Raw genomic sequence first — 23,455 nt, 5'->3', positions numbered from 1 at the left:
CACCCAACTACCGGACATATTCAAACCAGGATCCAGTAGATAGCCAAGCTAGTGCTGAGGTATAATAGCAGGGACATAATACCCATAATAGCAGGGACATAATACCCATAATAGCAAGGACATAATACCCATAATAGCAGGGACATAATACCCATAATAGCAGGGACATAATACCCATATGCTAAATCACTTGAAATTGATGCAGCATAACTGTAAAAACATTTTCTTCAAAATTTTGATAGCACATTTACTTTTAAACAACTTTCCAATTTACTTCTATCAAATGTACTTCATTCTCTTGTAATCCTTTGTTGAATGAGCAGCAATACACTGTAAGCTAGCTGAACACATCAAATGAGCCAATAACAACAGGCACCAATCAACAACCAACTCCTATTAGAGTATTGCTGCTCCTGAGCCTACCTAGGTTCATATTTTGATATATGATAACAAGATTCTCCAGCTTGGAGGGAAATTGTAGTTCAGATTTTACAATGGCTAAACTCGCTGTATTTTCAAAAGAACGGCGAGATCTCTCTCTCTGTATGTGAAGCTGAGACAAACTCAGTGCAACACAGCACTGCGATATGTGAGTTTTGTTACAATTACACTTTGTGCTTTGTATTTTATATTGCTATACCTTTCAGTTTGGGTCCTTTCAGTATTATTGCATTTAAAGGGACAGTAAACCTAAAAAATAATGTTATATAATTCTGCACATAGTGCAGAATTATATAACATTACATTAGTGTTATGGTTATAAAACCTTATATTCCCTTTGAATTTTTTTAAAATATGACAGTTTTTCAGACCCGCTCTCTGTGCTCTTTTGAGCGGGTCTGTTTTTATTACACAGCGCATCAGGCCAGCTGTATAGTCACAGCCCGGCCCGAACGCGCCATAACATTAAGTGCAGCTCGATCCTGCTGTCAGACAAAGCAGGAGCGAGCTGCACTTAGTGTTATGGCGCGGTCGGGCCAGGCTGTGACTATACAGCTGGCCTGATGCGCTGTGTAATAAAAACAGACCCGCTCAAAAGAGCACAGAGAGCGGGTCTGAAAAACTGTCATATTTTAAAAAACTTCAAAGGGAATATAAGGTTTTATAACCATAACACTAATGTAATGTTATATAATTCTGCACTATGTGCAGAATTATATAACATTATTTTTTAGGTTTACTGACACTTTAAGCTTTGCACTCTCATTTTTAATTTAATACATTTAAATGTTGATCTAGCAGTGATGTTTTGAAAGTTCCTGTGTTACTTTAATAACTTAGAATCATACTTTGTATAAAATTACATTGTACTTTGTATTTTCTCTATTGTAATCTCAGAAAGTGGGAGGGACAGGGCAGTTCCCTGGGCTGAACGGGGAGTTCCAAGGTATGTCTAAAGTTCTCTCACAAGTCTTGTGAAATTGTCTAAGCATTTTAAAACAAGCTGGTCTAACTCATTTGTCTCACCAACTGTATGCAGGTGAAGTTTGCTCAAAATTCACAATACACTTATTTTAACTAATTGAGAAAAGCAAGTTAATTGGTAGTGAAAACATTTCAGTTTAATTTTGAATTGATGCAAACGGAGCCTTTATATCAGCCCCAGGGGTTCTCCAGTTACCTTCTCTCTCCCATGTGAAATTTTGTACACCAGAGAGTTTCATTGCTTTCTATGGAAGGCACCTCTCAACTCTCTGGGATTTCCAGGTTCCTCCCCTTTTCTTAGAAAATTCAGTGAGTTCTGCCCCTGTGAACTCAGCACTATATTCTCTCTCCAAACTAGAGATTGTGTGATAATCTGGCCCATAGAAAGTAATGACGCTCTCTGGGAAACTGAAGCTGACAATTTTTCAGTTTTAATTTAAATAAACGACATGCAAAGTACAATCTAATTTATAAAAGGTACACACACACACACACACACACACACACAGTATATCTATATATCAAGCAGTGAACAAGTGCTGTTTGAGCACGAAACATGTCTGCTCTGTGCACCTGCATCACAACCTGAATTTACATCATGTCCTGTATAGGACTTTGATGTTTTTAAAGTGTCTCAATAAACTTTTGTATTTTTTATATACATTGGGCTTCGAGCGCTTTGTTTTTCTCTTCTTTGGATTTTATATATATATATATATATATATATATATATATATATATATATATATATATATATGAATTAAAAGAGGACACAGGAAATCAGCGCTAAGTGTATAGCCCCAAGACCTGTAATCTAGATGTTCAGATATGAACCGGCTGCCTGATACCTGAAATATGGACAAATGAAAGGTCCTCACCTGACACTGTCCTATTTCTGGTTAATAAAAAAGATGGGTGAAAAGATTGGTATCAAGGCGCACTGTTCATGTAAGAGATGTATATATATATATAACAGGGGATGCGTAGTATAAATAACTATCACATAATACTACACAGATATTAAATAGATAAACCCAAAATTAAGGTAGCGTTAAATGAAATAAAATGAAATAAAATTAAACATAAAAATGTAAAGATGCACGCCCAGATCCTGATTGGATCAAATATAAATATATATTCCTTTGAAGGTCAAAAATTTGTCACAGAATATTACTTTCCCCCTTATTTGCACATTTAAAAGCTAAAAATGAATTGGTCAGTTCATAAAATTAATTGTCCAAAATGTGAAATACACACAAAAGGTGAGTCCCCAATTGTATGGCGTAGGATCTTATTCATATGATATCCACACACAGATGCTAAGTGCCTACTTACTAAAAACAACCTCAATCCTATGAGGTAAGTAAATGCGTCCCTTTAAGGCAATCCATCCCACAGCAATTCTGGAAGCTGCTTCAATGCCACCTCAATATGGTAGAAGTTCTTGTCCTTTTTCCCAGGTCTGTTCTATGCACTCCTCTCAGCAGCACAATGTGTCATATATAGAGAGAGAGGAAACACAAGCGCAAACCAATAGTGCAACACTGTATGTAAATTTGAGAAAGTATTTTATTAATAAAATACTTCTACCATATTGAGGTGGCATTGAAGCGGCTTCCAGAATTGCTGTGGGACGGATTGCCTTAAAGGGACGCATTTACTTACCTCATAGGATTGAGGTTGTTTTTAGTAAGTAGGCACTTAGCATCTGTGTGTGGATATCATATGAATAAGATCCTACGCCATACAATTGGGGACTCACCTTTTGTGTGTATTTCACATTTTGGACAATTAATTTTATGAACTGACCAATTCATTTTTAGCTTTTAAGTGTGGAAATAAGGGGGAAAGTAATATTCTGTGACAAATTTTTGACCTTCAAAGGAATATATATTTATATTTGATCCAATCAGGATCTGGGCGTGCATCTTAACATTTTTATGTTTAATTTTATTTAATTTTATTTCATTTAACGCTACCTTAATTTTGGGTTTATCTATACTTAATATCTGTGTAGTATTATGTGATAGTTATTTATACTACGCATCCTCTGTTATATATATATATATACATCTCTTACATGAACAGTGCGCCTTGATACCAATCTTTTCACCCATCTTTTTTATTAACCAGAAATAGGACAGTGTCAGGTGAGGACCTTTCATTTGTCCATATTTCAGGTATCAGGCAGCCGGTTCATATCTGAACATCTAGATAACAGGTCTTGGGGCTATACACTTAGCGCTGATTTCCTGTGTCCTCTTTTTCACCTATATATATATATATATATATATATATATATATATATATATATATATATATATATATATATATACATACACAAAGTATGAGCCTAATTTGTTAGTTACCCAGAAACCGTGAAGGCATAATCAGAATTTGAAAAATCACAATCCTAAATACACTGCTGTATACAAAGTAAAATGCAAAATAGAAAGTGTAAAGTTTGAATGTAATAAAAGTTAATCTGAAGTGTAAATTGATATAAAATAGAAAGCACAAAGTGTAAATGAAGCAAAACTACAATGTCATGCAGTGCTATATTGAGCTTGTCTCTCCTTCAAATGCAGAAGTGCAGGGAACGCCCCATTGAGAAGAAAAGCAAAATCTGCCTTTTGAATATTTCACTAGGGATCTCGCAGTGCTGGAGGATCATTTTAGATCATCTCACCTGAGTGGAGAGGTTTTCAATATCAGGGCCAGAGCATGACATTTTAATCAATGTATTTCTATTATCAAATGTCCTTTTTTTCTCTTGATATACTTTGTTGAAAAGATATGTACATATGCTCAGCAGCAGTAATGCACTACTGGGAGCTAGCTGGTGAATATGGTTATGCACATACTGAATCTTTCTTGTCATTGGCTCACTAAGTGTGCTCAGCAAGCTCCCAGTAGTGCAATGCTGCTCTCGAGCTGATTTGCTCATTTGCAGTGATACATACAAACAACAGGGTAATAATAAAATGCTCTAACAGATTGTTTTGCAGTTGTAGGCCCCTTTAAACATTTTATATTAGAATTTTACTATTTATTGTCCCTTTACCAATAATTTTACTAAACACAAAGAAGTTTTAACAGAAACATTTGGGACATCTCTGATTATCTGAGAAATTGTTTCTAAGGGATAACACACTTGGGAAGACTCACACATAGCTGATTACATTTCTGCAGAACAGGGCTCAGCATTTCAGTGACATGTGACATAAAAAAGAAGCATTCTGGGACAAGGGGGCATTATTGTAACTTATCTGCTACCACAAAATGCTAAAACAGATTCTGGCCTTGTTTCCTGAACCATTTCTGTGAGACCATCTTCATGGTCATGTAAAGTTCCAGTTTTTTTGAGTCATTCTTTTTTCTCAAACATTTTGGGAACATTAAAGCAGTGGTTCTCAACCAAAGTGACCTCAAGGCCCGGTAAATTTTAGCTAGCCAGGGCCCGGTAGTTTTATATATATAAAGTGAGCAGCAGCGGCGGACTGATCAGCCAGGCAAATAGGACCTGGGTCGAGGGACCAGCAAGTAGGGGGGCCCACAAATGGCATCTCCACGGATCCTGGTGCATTCCTTAAGCTGGAGTTTTCAGTTGCCCTATCAGTAACTAAGCAAATAAAATTGTGGGTTTAGAGGGGCCCTGGCGAGGGTCTGTTGCTGTGAGGGCCATGGAGTGTGGGGTCTGGCCCTGGAGGTTGGGTACCCTTTTTCTGGACCTTAATGTTGGGGGTCCTGGCTCTGGAGGTTGAGGGGCCTGTTGGGGGCAGGGCAGGGAGGCTACCATGTTCATTTGCATAAAATGTAATACATTTTGGTCAGTGTGAGTGTTCCTGGGACCTTGATTGGTATCAGTCTGCCCTTGGTGTGCAGTGGGGTAAGAGTGTGAAGTGGGGGCATGACAGGCCGGGGCCCACCAGCAGGGCTATCACGGCCCGGTACTGGGCCACGGCCCGGCTGTTGAGAAACCAGGCATTAAAGGGACATTAAACATTTTAAGATCATAACATAAAATGATTAATAATGTTAAATATAAACACTTTGCAATATACTTGTGTTATTTAGTTTGTTCCCTTTCCTGTAAAGTGTATCCTTTTCAAATACTATGAGAAAATGCAGACACCAGACTTCACAAGCCTAACCCTTCACAGCTATCAAATGCTACTTATAGTATCTTAGTTCTATCTATCCCTAGCTGGCCTCAGCAGAGGAGATAAGATAAAAGGAATACTAGTTTTCCACAGGGTGGCATCCAGTACCTCATGGAGATTAAAACTTTAAAACTAATTTCTTCAATATTTAAAAAACTAATTTAATTAATACATCTGCATATTATTCTTGGAGTAATCTTTTCTTTGAAAATATGATTATGTCTAGTATTTATTTAGTGTTTAATGTTCCTTTAAAACATATTTTCAGTTAACATATGTATCCTGTTTGTCATTATAATTCACTGATTTGTTTCCATTCCTTCATATGCCCTTGTGCACCCACTAAGTCATGGCTGATTATGTCCCCCTCCCCGCTGCAAGTGCAGTGCTGTCAATTAATAGTATTAAATGAGCAACAGTACTCTGCAAATGTACTGTTTTCATAAACCATTTTAAAGACATAATGTTAAAGGGAATGTGTTCATAAGGACTTGTTATACCAGTTTCAGAGTATAAATGTATGGGAACTTGCTCCTTTATGTTTATTTTTCTAAATTAAGTACCTGTTTCCGCTAATTGAAACCACAACCTAATCAAACGGGCTGAGCTTGCAAGATGAGCAGCCCTTATTATCTTATCTCTCTATATGCAAACAATGACCTCCTTATTACACAAGTAAATCAACTAATGGATGAAAGAAAAGATTCATGTTTTTGAATGACCTAGTCTGATTTCTGACCTTAACCTATTTTGAGATGCTGTGGCAAGACCTGAGGCGGGCTTTGCAATTAAGACAACCCAGAAATATTGATGAGCTGAAAAAGATTTGTAGGAAGGAATCATCCAAAACTCAATGTTGTGCAAGTCTTATAAACAGCTACAGGTAATGTTTAGTGGAGGTTATTATTGCTAAAAAATGATCTTCAAGGTACTAAATTCAAGGGTTTTCAGCTACTTTACTTCAAAAGGCTCCAATAAACTTACATATATGTCTATATATGTATTTATATGTCTGTAAATACATATATACACATATAATTATAATAATACATATGTACACACACACACACATACATATATCCATACATATCCATACTTAGACGTGTATGTATCTCTTTGTTAAAGCTGTTTGCATGCCTTTTTTCCCTCACAACTGAGATCTCATATCTTTGTGCCAATATAACTTTTTATTGCATTTTTTTAAAATAATTTTTATTAGACAGTGTTTTTATGAGTGTAACTGTACTTTTAGTTATAATAGTAGAGTGTAACAGTTAACCAGAGAGCTCTGAAGTTGCACTAACCTGACATCTTCAATTCAATTGCGCTCGAGTGAACGTGTTTACTTTCAACCTGTAATACTACTTCAGAAGTGCACAAATAGCCACGATAAACCCCTTTTCGTAACATGCAACTGTTTTCGCTCCACTCATAATTTAGCCCTTAATGAGTAACAAATGTAGAAATCCAGGTAATTCCAAAGGTTTTACATACTTTTCTTTCAAAGGTAAGAGGCAGAACCAGCTATTTCAAATGGCAAAATAAAGGTAAAGGAGCTACACTCCTGCAGGTAAAATGGAAAATTTTTAAAGGTGAGAGAAAAAAATCACAGTACAAAATGTTGTGATGAGAAAAAGTACCAATAAATTGTGATTATCAATGCATTTTTATTAACATTGAAATATGTATTTTTAATTATTAACTTAATATGTAAAATGATGACACATACAACATTTACTGGACAAAATCCAGGAGACTAGGAGTTGCTGAACTGAGCAACCAGGGGGCAGAGTCAATGTATGTTGTGTGGTCATGGTGATCCATAGGCAATGCTAATGTTTTCTGGGCTGGGGTTAAATAGATGCTTCTGGGCAGATTTTGGGCAGTGCCTGTTTTACATTGCAGAAGAGCAGCAGAATAGACAGCAGGGCAGAGCTACAGACTAGGGGCTCTAATAACTGACTTCTGTGCTAGAAGATGTTACAAAGTTATTCTGATGTTAAAGGGACTGAAAGAGTTTTGAGGTTATGAGAAGTAGAATGATTATATTATTGAGCAGCACTAAATTGATTAAACTAAAAATACCAAGTGTTATTAAGAGCAATACAAAATATCTGCACACACAAAAAATGTTTAAAAAACATTTAAAATTCTATTAAAAATGCATGTTTTGCAGTCTGGGCATATACCCCTTAGGGCTAGATTTATTAAAGCTGAGGCGAACAGGGGCACGTATACGTGCCCCTGTATGCCTCAGCTCACCTGTGGCGGGGCGAAATTACCCGCAGGTATTCGCCATTGCACACAAGCGCAATTTTGCGCTCGCGTGCAATCCTGATAGGTCCTGCCCGCGCGTGATTGGTTGTGCGCGGGCAGGAGCTGTCAATCTCCTCGGTCTGACTAGATTGACTAGCTGTCAATCTCCTCGGTCTGTCTGGTGACCGCTGCTTGATAAATGACGGCAAGCAAGTTCTTGTGACAACTTTCAGCCGTAGGGCTTTAATAAATCTAGCCCTTAAGCTATCCCTATGTCTTTGGCTGTGGCCAATTAGGGATCACTGAGTAGAATGTTGTAGGCTCAGGGTTCTGAATCCTAGGGTGCAATTCAGTAGTGGAAATACACACAATTTGCAGAGTTAAATTACAGGAAAAACAGACAAAAGATATAATGGCAGTACAGTTTGTTTACTATGCATGAAACTTTTCTTTGACACAGAAAGTAAAACAAACAAAAACAAAGGATAAATTAGAATGATATTCAGCAGAAGGACCCAGTAATACAAACTCTAGCAGTGTATCCAAATGTTACGACTCAAACAGGGTGTTGCAATAGTCAAGGTAGGAAATGATGAGTGAATTAGAGTTCTGGTGGGGTCTGGTGTTAGAAAGGGAAGCCAAAAAAATAGATGCTGGATAAGCATTTACTGACAAGATCAGAAGGAAGATGAGAGATCTATGTGTAGCAATAGAAAAACATAACAGTATAACATCAGCACTGAGGTAGTACTGGGATCCATATGCTGTAATAAGCTTCCCTCATACAGAAACAACAATGCCTTTTATTTCCTTCCTTTAAAAAAGACAAACATTGAAAAGAGGAGGGCAAAAGAAAATATAGGAAAAGGAGAAGGGGTAACATTTTCATAGTTTGTTTAGGCAAATACTTCATTCTTAAGTATATTGTGGAGAAGATCATCTGTTTCATTTTATTTGTTCAGACATGGAATTTTGTAATGTGTTACATATTGTTCTATGCTAAATAATTTATTTTGTCTTTGCACTTAATAAAATTAAAAAACAGCAATGCCCTAGAACTGAGCCAAATGTACCTCTACAGAGAGATGAATTAAACAGCAAGAGAACCACAGAAATATTTTTAACAAAATAATGTATTGAATGGCAGCAGCTGTATTTTAATAGGTGCATATAGTAATAGCCGTTATCTTCCGCTGAGTAAAAGTTTTTTGTGACCTGTTTAAGGATTCTTCAGTGCATTGGGAACAATGAAACTGCAACAATATCACAATTGACCACTATAAGATGGCTTTTATAGCTTTAAACCCTACCAGACGCATAGAATACCCTGGCAACAACCCATAGGCTGTGCAAGAGCCTAACCTCGCTCAGTTTAAGACCCACCCTATATCCCCTTAATCTTAGTTCCACTGATGAGCAGTTGTTTTTCCTTGTTGTCTGAAAACGTGAGTCCTCATTTTTATTATTTAAAGGGACATGAAGCCCAAAAGTTTTCTTTCATGATTCAGGCAGAGCATGCAACTTTAAGCATCTTTCATATTTACTTCTATTATCTGATTTGTTTAATTCCTTTGGTATTTTTGTTGGAAAGCATATCTAGGTAGCTGCAGGAACAGCAAAGCACTAAGGTGAGCTAGCTGCTGATTGGTCGTGGCACACATTTGCTTCACACCATAGGCTCCCCCTGATCTATTCAGCTGCCTCCTAGTAGTGCATTGCTAATCCTTCAACAAAGGATACCAAGAGAATAATGCAAATGTGATAACAGAAGTAAATTGAAAAGTTGTTTAAAATGATATGCTCTGTCTGAATCATAAAATAAACATTTTGGTTTTCATGTTCCTTTAAAAGTAGGCTATTCTCTCTATTACCCATGATCCTCAGCAGCCTGACACTCACTGAACGAAATTAAATTTGACTTAATTTATGTTTATATTTTATATCCTTGGTTGGTATCATTTTGAATTTAGTGATAGTTTTTCTGTGCCCAAGACCTACACAACAAATTGCCATAGTTTGTGTACAACCCTAATAACTGTTTGTGTCTGGAAATTAAGGGATGAATTATGGTGGCAGGGGCCCAGTGATACAATATTAAAGGGATAGTCTTGTCAAAATTAAACTTTCATGATTCAGATAGGGCATGCAATTTTAAACAATTTTCCAATTTACTTTTTTTCATCAAATTTATTTTGTTCCTTTGGTATTCTTTGTTGAAAGCTAAACCTAGGTAGGCTCTTGAAGGTCACTTCTTACCTCAGTGCATTTTGACAGTTTTTCACAGCTAGACAGTGCTAGTTTGTGTGTGCCATATAGATGACATTGTGCTCACTCCTGTGGAATTACCTAGGAGTCAGCACTGATTGGCTAAAATGCAAGCCTATCAAAAGAACTGAAATAAGGGGGCAGTCTGAAGAGACTTGGATACAAGGTAATTACAGAGATAAAAAGTAAAAGTAAAAATATCAACTAGATGCAAGCAAAAATACAGAGGTAAAAAGTAAAAATATTAATATAACTAGATACAAGGTTATTATAGAGGTAAAAAGTAAACATATTAATATAACTAGATACAAGGTTATTATAGAGGTAAAAAGTAAACATATTAATATAACTAGATACAAGGTTATTATAGAGGTAAAAAGTAAACATATTAATATAACTAGATACAAGGTTATTATAGAGGTAAAAAGTAAACATATTAATATAACTAGATACAAGGTTATTATAGAGGTAAAAAGTAAACATATTAATATAACTAGATACAAGGTTATTATAGAGGTAAAAAGTAAACATATTAATATAACTAGATACAAGGTTATTATAGAGGTAAAAAGTAAACATATTAATATAACTAGATACAAGGTTATTATAGAGGTAAAAAGTAAACATATTAATATAACTAGATACAAGGTTATTATAGAGGTAAAAAGTAAACATATTAATATAACTAGATACAAGGTTATTATAGAGGTAAAAAGTAAACATATTAAAATAACTAGATACAAGGTTATTATAGAGGTAAAAAGTAAACATATTAATATAACTAGATACAAGGTTATTATAGAGGTAAAAAGTAAACATATTAATATAACTAGATACAAGGTTATTATAGAGGTAAAAAGTAAACATATTAATATAACTAGATACAAGGTTATTATAGAGGTAAAAAGTAAACATATTAATATAACTAGATACAAGGTTATTATAGAGGTAAAAAGTAAACATATTAATATAACTAGATACAAGGTTATTATAGAGGTAAAAAATAAACATATTAATATAACTAGATACAAGGTTATTATAGAGGTAAAAAGTAAACATATTAATATAACTAGATACAAGGTTATTATAGAGGTAAAAAGTAAACATATTAAAATAACTAGATACAAGTTTATTACAGAGGTAAAAAATAAAAATACTAATATAACTGTGTTGGTTATGCAAAAAAAGGGAATGAGTAATAAAGGGATTATCTATCTTTTTAAACAATAGAAATTCTGGAGTAGACTGTCCCTTTAATTCTCAGTGAAGTCACAAACCCAGTGAAATGTTGTAGCCGTGTTATTTTAGTCAGAGGGATATTTGTCAACAAAAATATTGCAGTTAAACCATATTAAAAAAAGTATATTGTGATTTTACCAGTAGCAGCATTTACAGATGCATGAAGACAGGTGACAAACAGACTCTCAAGGTATGGAACCGAACAGGTGATCATTATGCAGCCTCTATATGAACTGTCTGTGCTATTAAATGCTGTGTGCTGTTAGAATTGGGAAATATTTGTAATTTATTTAAAAGTATTTGGCGAGTGTAACAATTTTTCCCCTACACCATTTTTGAGTACAAAAGCATTTTTGGATGAAAAAAAATAACCTAATGTGGAAAACGTGCTATTCCAAAATGATATTTAAAGGGACAGTAAATTATAAATGAAATATTCACATAGAGCACGCAATTTTAAACAACTCTTCCAGTAGCAATGAACAAACTAATGGGAGCTACCTAAACACATCTGGTGAGCCAAAGAGAAGAGGCATCTATGTGCATCTACCAATCAACAGCTAGCTCTCAACACTGCTCTCATGCTCCTGAGCCTACCTAAGTATACTTTGCAACAAAGGATACCAAGAGAACTAAGCAATTTTAAGTTAAAAGTGTCAAACTTGTTCATTTGTTTAGGGAATGTTTAATAGCAAAAAGTTATCATTTTTTTTATTTATTTTTTAAATGCAGCCCCTTAAACAACAATTACACTTCTTCTCTTAAATAGACAGTAATAGAGAGCAAGGTTTTACCCTCACAACAAAAGACAGGGGTTTCAGCATTAACATATATGTATATATTGTAGTAGTAGCTATACACCTTCATCCAAAGAGACTTATTTCCTCTTTAGAGATAAATTCAATTTCATTTTACATATAGCTTCCCTCCACACAGACCCCACTCATAGAGACAGCCCCCTAACCGTGCCACCAACATAATTCAAAGCAAAAAAAAAAAAAAAGGAAGCATGGCCAGCTTGTAAATTGCATACAACGTTAATTGCATTTACAAATCATACATTTTGAGTGCATCACTGCTCATGAGATTCATGGATTCATGGACATGAAACACAATTTTTTTCTTTCATGGTTCAGATAGAGAACACAATTTTAAACAACATTCCAATTTACTTCTATTATCTAATTTGATTAATTCTTTAGATATCCTTTGTTGAAGAAATTGCAATGCACATGGGTGAGCCAATCACACGAGGCATCTCTGTGAAACCACCAATAAGCAGCTACTGAGCCTATTTAGATATGATTTTCAACAAAGGATATCAAGAGAATGAAGTAAATGAGCTAATAGACGTAAATTGGAAAGTTGTTTAAAATTGTATGCTCTATCTGAGTAATGAAAGAAAAAAAATAGTGTTTCATTTCCCTTTAAAGCCCTTTTATCTTACGGTAGCCCAAACTTATAAAGGCACCCTAATTAGTCTGTGTAAGTGCAGATTTCAGGATGAAAGTAAAGTTTTTTTTATAATGTAATTCCTATAATAATACAATTCACTGATGCAGATGACAAGTTCACAATCCAAAGTCAACAGCAAAAAGCTTACTTACAAGATAATGCTTAGTCTACTTATCTGGAGGCTCACATGCAGCCTTATAGAGCTTACACTCTTGTATCCAGGTGAATCCTTTTAACAAACCCGGCACGTAATTTGCACTGGGATCTGTGCAGTAAATAGTAACTCTGCTCGCTGGACTGTCTTCCCCAGTCCTCACAAAGAATCAATGCGCTCATAGATAGAAGCAGCTGGAGTTAGGAAAAAGACAGGTGGTAATTGAAAATAAAAACCAGCAATTTTGTTCCATGTTGCGGTAAAATATACATGGCACAGCTCCCACAGTGAAAGTGCTTACCTGAGTGGCTTAGATCCTACTTGTTTCATGTGAACTGCATTTCCTCAGTTTCCTTAGGAAATGCAGTCCACATGAAACGCGTAGGATCTACGCCACTCAGATATAAGGCTTTTGACACAGTAGACCACGACATACTACTGCTCAAACTAAAAAACTCTGGTATTGCTGATCGTCCGTTAACCTGGTTTAGATCATATGTATCGGATTGATCGCAATATGTCTCCGTTTCTAACAGTGACTCCCTTCCTCTCCCAGTCACGTGTGGTGTTCCCCAAGGTTCCATTCTCGGCCCCCTACTATTCACATTATTTATAAATGATCTGCCTAATGTCTGCAAATCCTCAACTGTACACATGTACGCAGACGACACGGTAATCTATGCAAACAAATCTGATCTGCCGCAGCTTGAAGCAGTGCTCCAAGACCAGTTCACAGAGGTAGAAAAGTGGATCTCAAAAAACAAACTCTTCCTAAACACTGACAAAACTGTCACAATGATCTTTGGAACGGGGCCTAAATTACACAAATTACAAAATTCCCATCTACGCATCAAAACAAAATCCAATTGCACGCTTACCGCAGTCCACTCTTTCAAATACTTGGGTATGTTGTTAGACCCTAATCTATCTTTTGGCCTCCACATATAAAAACTTGCATCTAAACTTTATCCAAAACTAGGTGCCCTGTACAGAAACAAATCTTGCCTCAGCCCTACAGTAAAGGAAACGATTGTACAGCAAATGCTGATGCCTATCATGGATTATGGGGACGTAGTATACGCACCTGCACCGCAAACTCACCTTAATAAACTTCTATAACTCGTTCTGCGCTTTGTGCTACAATGTATCATCTAGATTGTAAGTTCCCATGGGAATAGGGCCCTCAATTCCCCCTGTATTTGTCTTATCGTATTGTTTCTCCATTGTACTGTTATCCTTGTACCCATGGGCAGCGCTGCGGAATCTGTTGGCGCTTTATAAATAAAGAATAATAATAAATAAAGAATAATAATAACTACAGGACCCACCATTGTGACATGCTAAAAGAACTAAACTGGCTGACGCTGGAATCCAGACGCACCCTCCATCTTTCCTGCCTTGTGTTTAAAAGCTTTTCTGGGAAGCTCCCACCCTACCTGAGCAGAATGCTCTCCCCGGCTATTCCCACCTCCTATAACCTCCGATCCAGTACCAGCACATTATTTAGTTTGACTCAATACAAAAAGAAAGCAGCTCGATCCTCCTTTTCCTACAGAGCGCCACAGTTATGGAATGACCTTCCGCACACTTTCAAACCTTACCCAAGCCTAATATCCCTCTATATCCCTCTCTACATATCTCAAAACAGAATGCACCTGTCATGGTTGATTATATATTTCTTACCTGTTCTATGTAAAATGTTTGCATCTATTGTGTATTATTATTGTTTTTGAATTTTATTGTACCCTATTGTATCAATGCAATGTTTTGTGGACCCAGGACATACTTGAATACGAGAGAAATCTCAATGTATCCTTCCTGGTAAAATATTTTATAAATAAATATTTGTTTGATTATTTTGCAAGGGTGAACATGGATACTCAAAAATAAAACCAAGGTAAAAGATAGCTACTTGGGTGGGTGGTGTTACCCTCTGATAAAAGCTGTTGTTTACCCTAAATACGTTTAATATTCTTATTTTCAATACCCTGTATTATAACTGTATTCTCTGTATAGATCCTCATTTGAAATAACCATGTTGATAGATTCTTTGCAATTATGCAGATGAGTTACAGAGAGGAGAGAAATATAAATGCAATTAACTTTGTATGCAATTTACAAGCTGGCTATGATTATTTGTTTATTTGCTTTGCTTTGATGTATGTTGGTAGCACGGTTAGCGGTCTGTCTCTGTGAGTGGGGTCTGTGTGGATGGAACCTACACGCAAAAATAAATTGAATTTATCTATAAAGAGGAAATAAGTCTATTTGGAATAAGGTATATAACTACTAATACAATATATATACATATGTTTTTAATGCATTTTCAGGTTTATTTGTGTAGATGAAGTAGCTGGGTTTGTGCTTTTAAACCACAGCCTATTACATTGGGTTGAGTTCTAGATAATATCAGATCTCATTATATTATCATTTTATGTACACACACTTGCTTCCTTGTAATATTTCTGTTTGTAAACCAAAGATCAATACTTCACGAGAACAATGGAAAATTATAACTGTATTACTTAAGGGGACATGAAACCCAAAAATGTTCTTTCATGATTCAGATAGAGAATACAATTTTAAAAAACTTTCCAATTTACTTCTATTATTTAATTTGCTTCCTTCTCTTGTTATCCTTTGCTGAAAGATGTATCTCGGCAAGTTCAGGACCAGCAGAAAACCTAGGTTCTAGCTGCTGATTGGTGGCTGCATATATATACCGATTGTCATTGGCTCACCCATGTGTTCAGTTAGAAACCAGTAGTGCATTACTGCTCATTCAACAAAGCATACCAAGAGAAGGAAGCAAATTAAATAATAGAAGTAAATTAGAAAGTAGTTTAACATTATATTTTCTATCTGAATCATGAAAGAAATGTTTTGGGTTTCATGTCCCTTTAACTATCCTGCACCCCACTGGGAGTGTAATTTCTTCTGCTGGCTTTGTTTACATAGGCTTAGCAATAGCCGAGACTCCAGTATATAAGCATTCAGTATAGGTGGGGATCCCACAGGCTAAATCAGCTATTTCAAATGCCGAAATAGGGGCTAAGGAGCTTATTTGTAAAAAAAATAATACACTCTAGCAGGTAAAATGGATCATTGGGAACAATTTAAAGGTGAGAACGTTTTTGGTTAAACTGTCCCTTTAAGAGAAGAAGTGTAGAAGTTGAAAATGGTTTATTATAATCATGGCAGTATAATTCTGACTTTGCTCTCTTTTTAACCACTAACAAATCTATAATTATACAGTTTATCACACTTTTATATAAATGTCAGGTTCTGTTAAAAATCTGTCGGTCAAAATTAATTTACCTTTATCCAAGCAAAAGTCCAAAATTATTATAAACTACAGCAACACAGCTCACTAAAAACCATATTGCCTGGGGCTGCAGATTAAAACGAGGGTGTCTTCCTCCAATTGCAGTGACGTCAACTAACCAGTGATGGACACATACTTTACTGGTGCCCGTGCCCTTTATTGCAGGAAAGCATGTGCAGCTATTGTTTATAAAGGGACAGTCTAGTCAAAACTAAATTTTCATGATTCAGATACGGCATCTGATTTTAAACAACTTTCCAATTTACTTTAATCATCAATTTTGCTTTGTTCTCTTTGTATTCTTAGTTGAAGGCTAAGCCTAGGTAGGCTCATGTGCTAATTTCTTAGCCCTTGAATGCCACCTCTTATCTGAATGCATTTTGACAGTTTTTCACAACTAGAGGGCGTTAGTTCACGTGTGCCATATAGATAACATTATGCTCACCCCCGTGGAGTTACCTGGGCGTAAGCACTGGCTAGAATGCAAGTCTGTCAAAAGAACTGAAATAAGTGGGCAGTCTGCAGAGGGTTAAATACAAGGTAATCACTGAAGTAAAAGGTATATTTATATAACAGTATTGGTTATGCAAAACTGGGGAATGGGTAATAAAAAGATTATATATATTTTTAAACAATAACAATTCTGGTGTAGACTGTCCCTTTAAATAACACAGTTCAGAATCTTTACTTCCTACACAAAACAGCGCAACTTTTTTTCATCTATACACATTGGATTATTTATGAATTTAAAAAAAATAAACTTCATATCCTGTCTTATTTTGTGGAATGAAATAACTGTGATTAGCAGAGTTACCTTATGTTTTAGTGGCTTCAGAAGAAAACTTTGGAATTTGAGACTTTTTTCACTCTTGCCAGTTTTTTTTTTTATTTAGCATTTAATTATTGCATAAATGTTCTTTGGAAACTGCAGGGGTTAAAGGTCCAGTCAACACAGTAGATTTGCATAATCAACAAATGCAAGACAATGCAATAGCACTTAGTCTGAACTTCAAATGAGTAGTAGATTTTTTTTCTGACAATTGTAAAAGTTATGTCTTTTCCACTCCCCCCGTACCATGTGACAGCCATCAGCCAATCACAAATGCATAGACATACCATGTGACAGCCATCAGCCATTCACAAATGCATACACACTTGCACATGCTCAATAGGAGCTGGTGACTCAAAAAGTTTAAATATAAAAAGGTTGTGCACATTTTGTTAATTGAAATAAATTGGAAAGTTGTTTAAAATGGCATGCTCTATCTGAATAATGAAAGTTTAATTTTGCTTGAGTGTCCAATTAAATACCTAAAATCTTACTACCAAAATAGTGTGCAATTTTAACTATGTATGTAACCCCTTTAAAGGGATAGTTTAATCAAAATTAAACTTTCAAGATACAGATGGAGCATGCAACTATAAGCAACTTTCTAATTTACTCCTATTATCAATTTGTCTTTGTTCTCTTGGTATCTTTATTTCAATGTAAGCTTAGGAGCCGGAAAAATTTTGGTTCAGCACATGGGTAGCGCTTGATGATTGGTGGCTACATTAGACACCAATCAGAAAGTGCTGCCCAGATGCTCAACCATAAATGGGCCAGCTCCTATGCTTACATTCTTACTTTTTCAAATAAAGATACCAAGAAAACAAAGAAAATTTGATAATAGGAGTGAATTAGAAAGTTGCTTAAAATTGCATGCTCTATGTGAATCATGAAAGTTTAATTTTGACTATACTATTCCTTTAAGAAAAATTCTTACTGCACATTATAGTAAGCTGGGGGTTCACCCCACGTTCAATTTATCTATATATTATTATATGTCGTTATTTAATAATAGTAGTATTACTTATTATTTTCTGGGATTGAATAATTAATTTGTTGACTGTATTATACCAAGTTTATTCTAAATGACTTTCCACTTTATATGTTTTAATGTTATATATATTTACAGTGTATGTATATATATATATATATATATATATATATATATATATATATATATATATATATATATATATATATATATATAAATATATAAGATATGTCTTTACATATATAAAACACACATATTATATGTATTATAATTATATTATATATATATTTTATTATTTTGTTTATTTTATTTTTCAACATGCAGACAGCATTTAGTTTATATGAACTTTTAAAAAGAAAAGCACAGTGGCTGTTTGCTGAAACGTAACCCCTTGAATTCTAGATTTGTATGTCTTCTTGAGTAGACAAAATCATTAAACTACAACTAACGTCTGAGAATATATTTATTGTGCCTCCAGATAGGGGTGCAACCCTGACCGGCAGTCAAGAGGTTAATAAAGAAAGTATAATAAAAATCAAATGGAGAAAGGCAGCAGCCAAATCGCTGCTTGTTAAATGCTATTCCAGGAACAGTAAGCACAGCTTCCAACACAACACAGACAGACTTCCCAAGGAAGGGAGAACCAAGTGTCCCATATACTCAGCACAGCCCTAAATGGTAACGGATCTCTGGCTTAACTTCATTGTCTCCCATGCAAGTAGCCCCCTGCGTATAACGGGTGTGACCCTCCCTGTGCAGGACTCCCAGCTAGTCAAGGAGGAGATATGACGTCACGAGGAGAGGACCTCAGGGGGCGGAGTCACAAGTGGGGCTGAAGCTGAGCTACGTTCTAGGACTTGGGAGAGAAAGGGATCATCAGGCAGAGGGAAGTTTGACTTTTACTGGATGTGAAGGATGTGGCTGGGATTAATATAGATTTATATTGCTGTCTCCATAAGGATTTCCGCATCTCTGTCCAGCTAGTGGTGGAAGCAACATTCTGAGTGAATAGTAAAGACAGAAAACTGTGGACCGTTGTGTTTCATATAAAATGATCCCATTCTTCGCTCTGCAGAGTGAAAGGGCTGCTGCTCGGTCCTTCCTCTGGGTCTGTGTGATCTTCAGTGGGAGTCTTCTCATTGATGCTACCCCACACCTCACGTATCACCGGCCTGGCCAGAAGGGCAAGTAAGTCACATATTGCTCTATAGATCCTATTCGCTGGCACCGAGCCACTCCTGTATGCGATAATCTAACGTGTATAATGTGATCACTCCAGTAAAGTGCTTTGTACGTAGTTTTTACCTTTTACATCCGTTGATCTCTCCGTGCTTGTACACTGTGTGGTCTGTGGATGCTAATGGTAGAGCACCGTTGCGCACAGTGTATACGGGACTGTACATCACTGCTGACCCTATAGATGCCCCTGGGTGAGCTCTATTAGTGGCTATTTGATTAATGAAAACCCCTCCTTTATTTTATCACTTTTGTTATGATTACAACATTCGTCATCGGTTAAACGTGGGATGGGACTGTGTAGTATTGATTGTTTAAATACATTTAAAAAAGTGTTTTGTATTAACATTATTTTAAATTAATTTAATGCTAATATGAGGCTTTTCGATTTGTGAATTAAAGGGGATGTGTATTTATTGCATGATTTTGCTTTTTTATTGCTGACAAGTTGAGGTTAAATTACAAAAAATAAAATAAAAATGCAAATGCAATATCCCTTTAATTGGAGAAAGTGTTGTTCTTTACAGTATAGATAGACTGATAGATTAGATAAAAAAAAAAAAATCCTGTAGAGCCCTTGGGAAATAGATAGACAATAGTGGACATTGGATAGTTCACAAACTTACAGAGTTTAGAAACAGCTGCCCTAACATCCAGATGTGTTTAATGCTCACACAATCCATCACTCTTTAGTTTCACAAAACTCACTTTTTTTTGTTTCAAGGGGATGGAACAAGATGCCTTTGTTCATCTGTTAGGGAATTATTGTTTTCATGTTTGAATGATCCATCACAATGGTTTAGTAAGTCACTTTGTTTGCTTTTTTAACCTGCTGTTTACTCTGATTGTCCCTTAGGAACTGGTGTGCCTACATAGTGAACAAGAATGTGAGCTGTACAGTAATGGATGGAACTGAAAGTTTTATTCAGCCTCAATACAGATGTGCCTGGAACCAGATGCACTGTCAGCCAACAATGGTGTAAGTGATCATGGGCTGGGGAAATGATGTAACTTGTTAAAGGGACATTCAACTCAAAGTACAACCCCATAAAATGTTAAATGGCCATTCTAATGCAAAAATGATATACAGTAATTTATCAGAAGGTGTCATTTTTCCTCCACTAACACTAGCTAACTATACAAGTAACACTACAGATTCCTGCTCTTGGCTCTCAAGAATTACTATACCTGTATGTTTAACCCCTTTGTAAGGGTTAAACACATAATAAGGTTAGACGTGTAATTGAAAATAATATATGGTCTAATTATTGTAAAGGAACTTTCAGCTCAAAATCAATCCTTTTGTGGTTCAGATAGAGCATCACATTTTAAGAGATTTTACCATTCACTTTTTTGTGGCTCAATGTAATTATGAGTTTAAAGCCATTGCAGGGATTAAACACATAGTTATAGACCAGCAATAGTGCAATAATAACGTGTATTTCCCTTTGAACTTTTATGACCCTTTAAAGCATGTGATTTTTGCATCAGAATGTCCAGTTCACTATGTGTATGTGATGTACATTTATTGTTTAGTTTGCCTCCTTTTTCTGTAATTTAACACTGCAAATTGTGTTTTCCCATTGTCTCAGAGAGACTAGAGTCCATCTTGCTCGGACCAGAACTCTGAGCCTACAACATGCTGCACAGTGATTGCTTAAACAGTGCAAGAACTCATTTATATCAGTCTCTAATTAGTCACAGTTATAGAGATAGTATTACCAAAATCCTAATGGGTACTTCCATAGATTGCAAAATACTGTGTTCTATCAGACTAGCAAACATATCAGATCAGCAAACGAAAGTGACGTTCCATCAGCTGTCTGACCGAAAATACTCACAGCGAATGCGCTCCTCTGGGTCATCGCATTCCAATCCCAGCACGTCACAAATTACTATCTACCCATCAGATTCATGGAGACTTTTAAAGTGCATGTGCGCACAGAGGTGTAGTTAGCTAATATGTAAGGCATGATGGGTAATGAAGTTTAATTTCAAAGACCTATGGTAACTTTACTATACAGTTATAACAAGTCATATAACAACTGGTTTAAAAATATCAGCATCTAATTCTTTAAGGTTCAGTTTATTTATTTACCAAAAATAATTTTGTTATAACTGTATAATAAAGGCACCGTAGTTCTTTGAAATTAAACTACATTACCAATCATACCTTACATATACAAACTACACCTCTGTGCGCGCATACCCTTTAAAAGTGTCCAAGAATCTGATGGGTAGATTGTAATTTGTGACGTGCTGAGATTGGAATGTGATTACACGGAGGAGCGCATACGTGGTAAGTATTTTCGGTCAGACAGCTGATGGAACATCACTTCCATTTGCAGATTTGATATGTTTGCTAATATGATAGCACATACTGCAATGTTTTCTAACTAATCAGCAGTTTTAAATCCATTTAAAGCATGGGTCGACAAATCTGTTTAAAATTTAGGGGCCAGACAAAATTTTAAGAGCCAGATAGTGATATTTGTATATAGATATATTGAGAATATCCCAAAAGGTAAGAGCCAGGGGTAAAATTCTAGGAGACAGTGACTCCTTGGCTCCTTGGTTTGTTGAGCCCTGATTTAAATATTTTTTTTGTATGCAATATTGTGTTTATTTGCTTATACACACTTATGTCTTTTTAATGATCCCCCCCCCCAGATATTATTATATTTAATTCAAACTAAAGAGTGCATTAAATCATTTTACTAGTAATAATGACACAATGACATTCATTGTAATGTGGCTTTTCAGTAACTGCTTATTGAAGTGGCCCCACGACTGTGCGGTAGCCTTTATGTACATATAACATAATAGGAGTGCTTAGTTATGTTTGAATATCTGGAGAGGTTCATTAAGCACAGGGGTCTAAAAGACACAACGAATAAGAGACTTATTGTAACATAGATCAGCTGCTTCTGCAGTCACAGTGGGGACACATTGTTTTTCAGTCCCTCTTGCAGTGAAAGGCTAACATGACAGTTTGCTTTAGTTTAAGCTCTTTTTGAAGAGCTGTTATTCAGTCTCTTTTTAATAAAACATATGCAGTGTACATACTAACTTACACAAGCTTTGCATTTTCATACATTTATTTAAAAATATGTATCAATTAAACACATGCAAATACTTTGATGTAATGTAGCAAATACATTTTACCTATATATTATTTATAAAAGTAAAACCTTATCTATAATCTAAGGATTGAAAACACATTTAACAAAATTGCCATCTCTGTCCTTTCCCTCCTGATTTTCATTATTGATAACAATCCCCATCTGGTTCAAATTAAATGATACAATGTAATATATAAAATCCTCCAGTTGCAAAGTAATTAGAAGCAGGAAATTACATGCAGTGAAACTGATAAGTCACCAATGAATTTATGAATTAATGTCCCTATATTAAACCTATTAATTAATATCATGAGTATGTTTTAATATTTTACATTTCAGAATATTCTATTACTGTAATTTTTAATAGTTTCTTTAGTTCACATATTTTACTTTGGAAACCTCAAGTAAATACAAAGTCAGGCAGTTTGTATCTTTGTGATTAGATGTATTGAGTCTGAGGGGGAAAAAAACACCCAAAACAATTTGTTTGGAAGAATTATACAATTACCAGCAAATTGTGAGTTCCCTGATGATAGCAAAGGACCCTTGCTGAAAACCAGTACCGTGTACAACAGTGGTGTCCAACCCACAGCTTTGAATGTGGCCCAGGGCGGCTTTGAATGCGGCCAAACACATATTCGTAAACTTTGTAAAAAAAAATTATCAGATTTTTTTGTGTGTATTTTGTACTAGGCATAGCACCGCTGAACGCTCTCGCAATTTGTACGCATGCGTGGCTTCAGTTTTACAGCACAGACAGTCAAATTGACACCATCAGACGTTACATGTGCTTATGGCGACTTGGCGAGTAAAACACAGCGATGATCGATATTTCAATTTACCTTTGTAAACCTTTGTTGAACTCACTTAGAATTGCAACTACTTCCATTGAACCAGATATTGATGCATTAGTTTCTCGAAAACAATGTCAAATATCCCACTAATCAAGAAGGGACAGAAGTGCCACATGGCCCAATATTGTTTGAAACAATAAT

At 35.6% G+C, this 23,455-nt stretch overlaps 1 protein-coding gene across 1 annotated transcript in view; it reads left to right on the top strand.

Annotated features, from left to right (window-relative positions):
* The first annotated feature begins 18,947 nt into the window (after positions 1–18,947).
* The window catches only part of EMILIN2 (elastin microfibril interfacer 2), an 89,783-nt gene continuing 85,275 nt past the window's right edge, over positions 18,948–23,455 (top strand). The window contains exons 1-2 of the mRNA XM_053714955.1: positions 18,948–19,290; positions 20,195–20,317. Of these exons, the coding sequence (XP_053570930.1) occupies positions 19,154–19,290; positions 20,195–20,317 (260 nt within the window). The 5' untranslated portion in view covers positions 18,948–19,153. The remainder of the gene's footprint in view (positions 19,291–20,194; positions 20,318–23,455) is intronic.

The sequence above is a fragment of the Bombina bombina genome, chromosome 5, assembly GCF_027579735.1.
Source record: "Bombina bombina isolate aBomBom1 chromosome 5, aBomBom1.pri, whole genome shotgun sequence".
Taxonomy (NCBI): Eukaryota; Metazoa; Chordata; class Amphibia; order Anura; family Bombinatoridae; genus Bombina; species Bombina bombina.
This window is presented reverse-complemented; position numbering and strand designations above follow the sequence as displayed.